At 35.3% G+C, this 11,203-nt stretch overlaps 1 protein-coding gene across 1 annotated transcript; it reads right to left on the bottom strand.

Moving 5' to 3' along the window:
- Positions 1-499: 499 nt before the first annotated feature.
- Positions 500-10,101, bottom strand: LOC107754216 (B-cell receptor CD22-like). The gene is made up of 8 exons (XM_016570588.1): positions 10,032-10,101; positions 9,342-9,465; positions 3,392-3,787; positions 2,053-2,367; positions 1,700-1,948; positions 1,524-1,617; positions 1,348-1,390; positions 500-898 (listed from the first exon to the last, which is right to left on the bottom strand). Exons 2-8 carry the CDS (start codon positions 9,427-9,429, stop codon positions 635-637), a joined length of 1,449 nt encoding a protein of 482 aa, XP_016426074.1. The 5' UTR covers positions 9,430-9,465; positions 10,032-10,101; the 3' UTR covers positions 500-634.
- Between the last annotated feature and the right edge of the window lie 1,102 nt (positions 10,102-11,203).

Genomic DNA, 11,203 nt, shown 5'->3' with positions numbered 1-11,203 from the left:
GTAAGTATACTTAAGTATGTAAGTCAATGGTGCTCATCAACTGTTCGAATACCAACATTTTTCAAAATGTCTTCTTTTGTTTTCAACAGAAGAAAGAAACTCATACAGATCTGGAACAAGTGGATGGTGAGTAAATGACAGAAATTTTTTTCTGGAAGTGAACTAATCAGTCAGTTATGCCTGTGAACATATATTAGTATATTAGATCTGTGAAACAGCGTCTCTTGGACGTGGCGACAACACACTACTGATGCAACTCAACAAGAACTTGTCTCCTCTTATTTTATTAATTCGTTTGTTTAACTTTGCAGATCTTTTTCATGTACATTAAACACCAAAGGAAGTTGAAAATGTAAAAAAAAAAAAACACACAAAGAGACCCCTTTAATATTTTATTTACATAAATATTTACATCTTATATCAAGTAACCAGCATGTAGATTATCAATATATTTAAGAGCATTTCATATTATTCTAGTTATATTCCTTGGAGTTGCTGGAGTATAGAATATTATTTCATTATTTACAGTATAGACAATGTTACACCAGTCGAAAGAGATGTTATATTGAGATTTGTGAAAACTGGTGACTGTCCGTGGCCCCTGCACAAGAGCAAGATTTAACATGAGCAAAAATCACTTTTTCTGAACTTGAGCATAAAGTTTGTCCATTTGCTGAGCACCGTTGATTTGTCTCTTTCTCTCTATCACTTGAAGCTCAGCATACTCTGTCTCTGGGCCATTGTTTGAGTGTTCCTTTGTCTTGTGGCCCGTCTGGAGTTTGGAGAAGTCAATTTCACCATAGTGGAGATCATCAGTTTCTTTCTTCTCGCCATTCTTGCTGATCACAGTGGCATTGTTAGCATAGAGAGCCATCGTGTCTCTGTTTTTATCCTCAGCCTGAGTGGGAGAAATTTTAAAATTACTGTTTTTAAATCACTTTCCTTCTGCTTTAAAAGAAGCGTTGTTTGAGGAGATCATACAGTGAGTGACATGAATTAGTCTTTAGAAGATTAGCAGAAAACAATTTACTTTTATACAAACAATTTACAATTTACAACAATGTTCAGTCTGACTGTTTGCTGTCTTTTCTCCGTCGATTTGTTCATATACACAGATCCATTCAGGAACAATTTTTATTTTTGTAATGATTATGTCACTGAATCATTCACTCAATTGAATGGTTCAAAAACACTGATTCATTCAGGAATCAAACAGCTATGGTTTGAGACACAGACGTGCAACGGTCAGTTCTGCTGTGACTTTATTTGGAACAATTTTTGATGTTGTGGACAAAACAACTGGCAATATTTAACTTAAAATTTAAGTTACTCAATGTTACTTTGTACCTGATCACTTCCTATGACACGGGCCTGTCTTGAAGCCTTTGTTCTGTTGAAAAAATAAAAAGAATACAATTAAAAAAGTAAATTAAAAAGAAAAATCATTCATAAATTATATACACATGCAATTAATAAATACAACATTACAGACATGAGCTACATTCCTGTTTTTATATACTTACCTCATACAGTAGAAAAATACTGCAGACAACAGAACAAAAGCCAAAAGTCCTCCTGTACAGCCATATATCACCAGATGAGAGAGTCCACTCTGTCCTAAATTACAAAAGCAAAAGTTACAATTCATAAATCCATGATACATCTGAACATAAAAATACAAAAACAGTGCTTTATTTACCTTCATCTATGCGCTGGGCCTCTTCTGATGACTGCTTTCCATGTTTATTTTGTGCAATGCAAAAGTATGATCCTGTTTGAATCTGAGTGTCGGTTAAATTAATCTTCGTTCCCCAAGCTATAGGCGTCTCCTCTCCATGTTTATACCAGGTGTAGTTCAAGTCATTTGATGGACTGGCGTGGCTTTCGCAGGTCAAAGTCACATTAGTGCCAACAGAAGTAATGATGACGCGAGTTTCTTTTGGAGGAACTTTAAGAAAAACACAAGCACATATACGGGGTTAACAATTGATACCTTTTCATTTCATCACATCAAGGATCATGAGAAACACAAAAATACTTTAAATCTCTTACACAGGACTTGTAGCATCACAGTGCTCTCCACAGTTGAGGCATCAGATGTATTTCTTGGATACGTAGCAGTGCAGGTGATGCTCTTTCTGTGATCTTTGTATGAAGCTTTGAAGGTCATGTATGAAAACACGGACTGGGTTTTATCAGGTTTCTCCTGTAACTGTGTTGTAATGTGAGCAGATTCAGGGATGTTAGACCAGGATATTGTAGGAGGTTGTTTGGGGCAGGGGGCTTCAGCAGAGCAGCTCAGATTGACTGTAGTTTCCTCCTTCACTGTGAGATCATTGGGTTTAAGTTCAGGAGGTTGTGGTGAATCTACAAATGTAAGAAGGTCAGGTTTTCACACTTGGGGTGAGGTTTAGCACATTTGCACTTATAGACACTTGCTCCAAATCTGTATGAGTTTCTTTCTTCTGTTGAAAACAAAAGAAGACATTTTGAAAAATGTTGGTATTCGAACAGTTGATGAGCACCATTGACTTCCATTGTAGGAAAAAAAATACTATGGAAGTCAATGGTGCTCATCAACTGTTCGAATACCAACATTTTTCAAAATGTCTTCTTTTGTTTTCAACAGAAGAAAGAAACTCATACAGATCTGGAACAAGTGGATGGTGAGTAAATGACAGAAATTTTTTTCTGGAAGTGAACTAATCAGTCAGTTATGCCTGTGAACATATATTAGTATATTAGATCTGTGAAACAGCGTCTCTTGGACGTGGCGACAACACACTACTGATGCAACTCAACAAGAACTTGTCTCCTCTTATTTTATTAATTCGTTTGTTTAACTTTGCAGATCTTTTTCATGTACATTAAACACCAAAGGAAGTTGAAAATGTAAAAAAAAAAACACACACAAAGAGACCCCTTTAATATTTTATTTACATAAATATTTACATCTTATATCAAGTAACCAGCATGTAGATTATCAATATTCCTCCTTCACTGTGAGATCATTGGGTTTAAGTTCAGGAGGTTGTGGTGAATCTACAGGGTAAATGATGGCAGACAGCATTACGGAAAACGTACAATGCAAATGTAAGAAGGTCAGGTTTTCACACTTGGGGTGAGGTTTAGCACATTTGCACTTATAGATTTGTATCTTTTATATTACAAAGTGTCAGCTACTACATGCATAAAAATGCAACCCCTCAACACAGAAGATACAGTTTTATAATGTTACGGTATTTTTTTTTAATGCAGTTTGTTGACATATATATAGTGTGAAACTGACTTAGTATCAATATATTATGTAATTAATATTTTCATTTCTTTTTAAAGTTGGGCAAATTCATCTTTGTACTTTGGTGTGTGGATGGTCTGGAATGACATTTACCTCTGACATTGATCCTCACAGTCTTGCTTGAAACATCTTTACTGGGGTTAAATGTTGCTTTGAAAACATCTGGCTCCATTTCCAGTCTGAAGTAATAGCTGTCTGAATGATTCATCATGATGTTATAGAAGACAGTTGTGCAGTTCCTCTCAGTGAGATCTCCAGTCATCTGTATGTCACTGAATCCTCTAATGATGTTTTTACTGCTGTTAAACGCTATTAAACCATCTTTGTCTGCAAACTGTGATTTGTTTTTTAGCCAGATCCCATTAATTGATGTTGCATTCTTACGTTTGTCCTCAAAATTGGAGATGTTGAATGTGCAAGGAATCTGCACACAAGAGCCTGTTAGAGCTGTTACTGTCTGGGGCATCACAGCAGAGTAGATATTATCAGCTGGAACATAAAAACGCATTAGCCATGCTAGAGACATGAAGAAATTAGCATTTGTTTTTTAATTCCTATTAACCCTAGTGAAAAAAAATTTGTATGCTTAAGCACAATTTATTCGTATGTACTTTAGTTTAACTAAATGTATTTGTGGCACACTATAAATATTTAAAGTCTGTTAAATTGGAACTAATTTTGCATTTTAGTTGTGCCAAAGCTGTGCTTAAGTACAACTAAAGTGTCACAGTCTTCAGCGGGTGTGCCCAGGATGGCCACCAGATGACATTGTTTTCTGTGAGCACATGGCTTGTGTTGTGTTTGTTTGGTGCCATGTGCTCTCTCCTGTCTATTGTCTTGCCCCGCCCATCTTGTTACCTCGTTATTGTTTAAGTTGCTCCACCTGTGTCTCCCTCGCTATGTCAGCTCTACCCCAGCTGCTTGCCCTGCCGGCTCCCTCCTTGACGCACCCTCCGCTCTTGCTGCCTGCCAAGCTGGTTCTTCAGCGGGTGTGAAAGAAAGAAAGAACCATTCATCCTGCACTTGAGTCCTCGCTTCATCTCTTCACACGCACCGTGACATAAAGTTGTTATAAATATACTTGTTTGTGCTAAAGTGGAACTATTTTCAGTATACTGAAGTACACTTTAAATATCCCTTCTTGTATTTAAGTTTTGAAATACAGAATTCACTCAGCATAAACTTCAAATGTATTTTGCTGACATTACAATTACACTTTAAGAGTGTTAAACGTGCATTAATATTATACTAACCAAAACTGAGGTCATATATCCTTTACTTTTAGTAACTTTAAAATGCACTGCAATGGCATTCAAAGTAAACTTGAAGTGTGCTAATAACATCATTATTGTGTGCTTTTAATGCAAATAATGAATCTTTATAAATTATGGCACAGCTTTACAATTCGTCGTTTACTAACATTCCCAGCACACCAGCTAACTCACTCACCCGGAGAACATCAGTGACACACTGGGGACAGACATTTGAACAATGAACGTAGGAAACACTACGGGCTGGATTCGAACCCTGGTCGCTGCGACACACGCGCATTCGCTTTATTAGATGCGCCACCAAAGCAGACACGCGCAGGGCAAAACTGCGGTTTTCCACATTTTCCACCGATGAAAGCACAAATTATGTAAGGAATAAGTGACTCCGCTTCGCGTTGTGGCCACATCACCACCTCAGGTGTGCATTATTTTTCTAATGATTAATTTTAATTTGAAATACTTTGCATTTTAAAATCAACTTCTAAATGTCTGTTCAGTAGTCCCTATAACATGACATAATTTTAATTTGTGGTGCTTCTAATTAAATGCTAAAAAGCAGTTGCAAATGTTGTACAAAATAAATATCACCACAACTCATCTTTGCACCAATAAAAGTAAAAACACTGTTTTTCTACCAAATTATTTGTAATATCTAATTATTATATTAATATTTAACTTGCACTTCATGAAATGTCTGCAACATACTTTTAGGTTTTTTGGGGATTAAAAAAAAGGAGTGAATGGATTTTTATTATTGTAGGGTGGTTGTGTACACACACTGTAAGACACATTTATATGCAAACGCCATGTAAAAGTGAATTTAGCATCAGATGTCATCTAAAAAATCTGCCAAAACTGTTTTAGACCTTAAAATATTGACAACACTTGAATAATTTGACTGAATTCGTTTTATATGTTTACATATCAAAACATGAACAAGCAAAATTACACACTACTGATTCAGCGAGAATTTTTCTTCTTCAATCTCATTGCTGTGCTATAGGCTTTTGGTACTATTGGGACATTCATCATACTCTGGTACCTGCTATATTTCTGGAAACACGTCTCTGACGACCCACTCCATCATGGTGGACATCAGAGTTCTTTTCCCAGGTTCACTTTTCACACGTTTAGAGCAGCACAGGTTTTCAATACTGATCAGTCACAGCCTCTTTCCTGTTCATTCATCACTCGACCCCAGCTATATTTTTTTCCTGGTTTCTCTCTCTCTCTGGTAAATCAGTGGGACAAAATGTTGTGGATGAAGTGTGCTAATCTTTCTCTGTGATTGCATGTGGCGCGGTGGAATGAAAGCTGCTTCTGTTTGTTATATTCTCTCACCCTTGGCCATGATTTTGATTCCTATTAATTGAGGGAGATAAATGCTTAACAACAGATGAGGATTTAATGGATTGCAATGCACTGGAATTGCAAGTTTGCTGTGTGAATTGAATTCTGTCTAGCAAGAATGTAGTTCTTAACAGATGGTTTTAGGGTCTAAAGCAATAAGGTCCTGGAAATCTCCTGATGCTTGGGACAGTTTGCACATTTTGAGTGTTGCATTGTCACATTTAAATATAGTGATTTATTTATAGACCATATGATGCATAAAATCATCTGTTTACAAAATATTTTCGTAGATAAATGACTGCACCAAAATTCTCATGTTATTGCAGTTAATAAACAAGTTTGCTAGTCCTTAGCGCTTCTTATTTTTGGTACTGTATTTATATTAGGCAGAAGTGATGTGAAATCTCAAGAGCTTGCAAGTAAAATGATTCCATTCCTATTCTAGAGTAAAGTTCCACCATTTATCTTCAAAACAGTTATGGTTTCCACTGTCAAAGTCTGTTTTTAGTATTTCTGGGTGGAGGTGGAACCAAACTTTCCATAGACAAGTATGGGCCTGGAAATGAACTGCCTCACTGTGCCACAATATTGTGAAATTTAGGTCCATATAACTCATCAAATGATCTGCTTTAAATGGTAAAATAATGACTGCATTGTGAGATAAACAACTGCAAAATTCTCAAGTTATTACAGTTCACAAACAAGTTTGTGAGTTTTTTTCTGTCTTTACCACTTCCTGTTTTTTGTTGCTATATTTAACACAGCAGTGTCATGAAAACTTAAGAGTGTGCAAGTAAATAGTTACATTCTTACCCTAGTAAAAAAAATAGTATACTTAAGCACAATTTATTCATATGTACTTTTGTACATATGGCACACTATAAATTGGTATACTTAAAGTCTTATAAATTGGTCTTTAAAAAAAAAACTAATTTTGTACTAAATGCATTTTAGTTGTGCCAAAGCAGTGCTTAAGTTCAACTAAAGTTGTAATAAATATACTTGTTTGTGCTAAAGTGGAACTATTTTAAGTATACTTAAGTACACTTTAAATATCCCTTCTTGTATTTAAGTTTTGAAATGCAGAATTCACTCAGCATAAACTTCAAATGTATTTTGCTGACATTACAATTACACTTTAAGAGTGTTAAATGTGCATTAATATTATACTAACAACAAACTGAGGTCATACTATCCTTTACTTTTAGTAACTTTAAAACGCACTGCAATGGCATTCAAAGTAAACTTGAAGTGTGCTAATAACATCATTATTGTGTGCTTTTAATGCAAATAATGAATCTTTATAAATTATGGCACAGCTTTACAATTCGTCGTTTACTAACATTCCCAGCACACCAGCTAACTCACTCACCCGGAGAACATCAGTGACACACTGGGGACAGACATTTGAACAATGAACGTAGGAAACACTACGGGCTGGATTCGAACCCTGGTCGCTGCGACACACGCGCATTCGCTTTATTAGATGCGCCACCAAAGCAGACACGCGCAGGGCAAAACTGCGGTTTTCCACATTTTCCACCGATGAAAGCACAAATTATGTAAGGAATAAGTGACTCCGCTTCGCGTTGTGGCCACATCACCACCTCAGGTGTGCATTATTTTTCTAATGACCAATTCGGTAGGTGGCGCTGTTACAAAAGAATAGGGTCCTAGAACTGCGGTGCTGAAACTGCAGCCTCCGGTTGTGCAGGAACACCCTTCTCAAAATAATTGCACACCTCAGAACGCTCGTCAGCCAATCAGATTCAAGCATTCAATGGCCCCGTAGTATAAATGGATTTAAAGACTGTGAATTGCTGAGTAGTCTTAATATAGGTGGCACAATTCCGTTCGTTGGTGGAAGAATGTGAACGTGCAGAACTGCTTATGTTTCAGTGAATGCAGATGGAGTTAAAACCATCCGTAACATTGTTGTCTCTGCGCGCTTCAACTCTCAATGCACTGCACAAGTGTTTCTAATGTAAAACGCAAAGAAAGGATTTGGCGGTCTTGAAGTACGCTGCGGATTTAAATGTGACGCATGAATAGAAATTATTTTAATACATTTTACATTGTTACTTTTCATGCAGTTAACGTCTCTGAAGTTTGTGTAATTTTAAGGACTGGTCAGGATAATTTTTTAATAATTTGTTTAGTAATTCATAATATTTTCACAGGCCAAAGGGCTGCAGTCCACATTTCAAAGTGCAATGTTGCAGTTGTCTGTACCAGACATTAAAGAACCATTAATGGAGAAAAAAGTGTGTTGGTACAGGTGCATTGGAGGAATATACTAAAATAAACCCTCTGATCAAGTAGGCTACGTGAATGTCTTTCACCATTTCAAACTAACTAGCTATATGTTGTTTACATCTTTACTTTTGTAACTACTTTCTGTATGTATGTATGTAACGCTGGTTTGCAACCATGCAAAATAGTGAAAATAGTGAAGTGTGGTTAAATTATTAAAAAAGGTAAAGGTCATAATTATAAAAAAAAGTACTGCATGATTATGAATTATTATTATTATTATTTGCATCTCAAAACATTTATTTTTATCTATACTATTTTTATACTCAACAAGTAGAACTCAAATACAGTGTATCACAACAGGTCAACAGAGGATTAAATAAAAATTAATTACTGAAGTATTACTTCAATATTTAACAAATAAAATTGTTTTATTTGCAAATTGCTCATTGTTACATTTGCGCTGTAGGCAAAAGTTGCGTTAGGAAATTCTGCCCTTACAGCACCTATAGAAACATACTAGATGTTTCTCTCATTTTCTTTGATTTGCCCAAAGAGAAAGTCTCATTTTAAAAAATGACAGCATCATCTTAAAATTATTTCATTTTTCTCAGATTTGAAATACATGGTGAGACTTGTGTCTTTAGCTGGAATGAGTTTCTAGACTAAAGGTTTCTTCAGAAAAATGTGCTAAGTGTGCAACACAGATTCCCAATAGTGTGCACTCTAGTCTAGTGAGTTCAGATGTTTAGCAAAAGTACAGCAAAACTGATTGTTGGTGAATTTCACAGCTTGGTTTTTTTTGTGCTCAGAGAACACCATTATGAAAATCACTTTTTTTTTAAACATGTTGTTGATGGAATTAAGAACCCAGCCAGTGTACTTTCTTAAGGATGAATATATATTTCATCCTTCCCCAAATGCATTTGTAAAAAGTATAGTATTTTACTAATTAATTTGTAGTGCACTAAGTTTGTGCTAGATGAAAGCATGAAATAACTACATTTAGAGTGTATTTTCAGTTCGTATAGACATGTCAATCTATTTTAGTATACTTATCATGAAATAAATATATTTTAAATACAATTAAGTATATTTATTTTTCACTAGGGAATACACATTATAATCATACTCATCCTTATTCATAATGATGACAAAGATTGACCAACCTGAGTGAGTATGTATCAACACAGAGCTGATGAAAATAAAGGACGTTATCTGGTTTCCTGCCATCAGGGTTCGTAGAGTGGATGACATTGGACTTTACAATAGCAACAAAAGAGTCCAAAACACCTTCAGAGTACACAAAATACATATCTGTCACGGACATTTAACAACCATACCTCATTATTTGTTACCTAGTGTAATAGAATGATCTATAAGGATAAGCCACATTTTCACTGTTACACTATATTGATCATGTTTGCCTATTTTATTCATCCACTGTAAAAATGTATGACTTAACTCATCAGGCTGACCACATTTACAGTTACATCAGTAAAAGCGATTCATCTGAGCGACATCAATTATTTTCATTTACTAAATAAACTACTATTCATTAAAAAAACATACATGAAGACAGGTTGTACCAAATTATTTTCGCTTTGCGGCAAAAACTAAATACCTTTATTATGCTAAAACATTTATGGAGATAAATGACTGGAACTGAGACTTGATTCACAGAAAAACTCACAGTAAGCTGAGAAAATACTGCAAACTCTCACCCATAAACAACTCACAGCTCTCACTTTCTGTTATTTAAAGACTCTGCAATGAACAGGTTGGTTTTCACGTTATAGCCTATATATAAAATACACTTTTTTTGTGAGAAAGAAAAGTGCAAGAATTACATTTCTTACCTCAGAAAAGTAGTTTAACTTCTAAGAAGTAGATGTCCCTAAAATTTTCCTCTTTGTTGCAACTGCCCTTTTTTATCATGCTTCATGTTGTGACATTGCTCTACACCCCCAATGTAATGTCACACAGGAAGATATTTGTAGGAACCATAGACGTCACTAGAGATTCTTCCTGTTTTTATTTCTTTCGTGATTTCAATCATGTTTTACAAAGAAAAAGATATGTGCATTATGTTACGCTATCTGTGAATTAGATATCATCATCCCATAACTTGTGTTCAATTTATAAGACACTGCTAACATTACAGTTAGCTAGCTGGCAACCTCTGTTACACTGTAACTTACAGACAGCCTCACATAAAAATGTATTAATTTACAAATCTTTGATTATGACCAGAGTCTAACACTCATTCTCTCTGTTCACTTACCACAGATTCACAAAGCTTATCTGCATGAATCCATCCTGTCAGAGCGTTTTCTTGTCTGTTTACTATTTGCTAACAGTCTCAAGCCACAGAAGCAGTTAAAACTTTTTCTAAACATTTTTAGCTACAGTTAGCTACAATTTTGTCTTCTTTAACAACTGATTGTGATTTAACTATGATTCACTACTAATTGGTTTAACTAATATATTTAAACAGAAACAAAGCCCTCCTAAAATAGGCCTAGCGACACAAGTATTGCCATTTACTTAAATAAATGCAACAACAGAACACACACAACGGAACATATGGAACTGTATAGTTCACTGTTCAACCCCAAAAATGAAATTACAGTTATTATCTACACAAACCTGACTTTGTGGCTACCCATTAGACCTTGTTAACCAGTATGTCAGTTCAGTTTCATTCATTACTGTGAGTAGTGACTGTCAAAATGTGCTGGGTGTAAGTCTTCCCTAGTTTTCAAATCTCATTCAGTTTCACAAAGTTATGAATCTATGATCTATGATGATACAAGTAAGAACCAGTATTTTTCTGCTTACTGTATATGGTGTTCCGTGCCCCCTCAATGATGTACACCAACAGGTATTATGGCAAGCCTGTTTTAAAGGGGTCATATGATGCGATTTCATTTTTTCCTTTCTCTTAGAAACAATAATGTACAGTATGTGGAAAATAATGTGTTTTTTTAACTTTAAACCGCACAAACACATTTCATTACACCAAATACAC

This window comes from Sinocyclocheilus rhinocerous, unplaced genomic scaffold, assembly GCF_001515625.1.
Source record: "Sinocyclocheilus rhinocerous isolate Xijiao unplaced genomic scaffold, SAMN03320098_v1.1 scaffold442, whole genome shotgun sequence".
NCBI lineage: Eukaryota > Metazoa > Chordata > Actinopteri > Cypriniformes > Cyprinidae > Sinocyclocheilus > Sinocyclocheilus rhinocerous.
The sequence above is the reverse complement of the archived record's forward strand: the minus strand, read 5'-3'. Positions and strand labels throughout refer to the sequence as shown.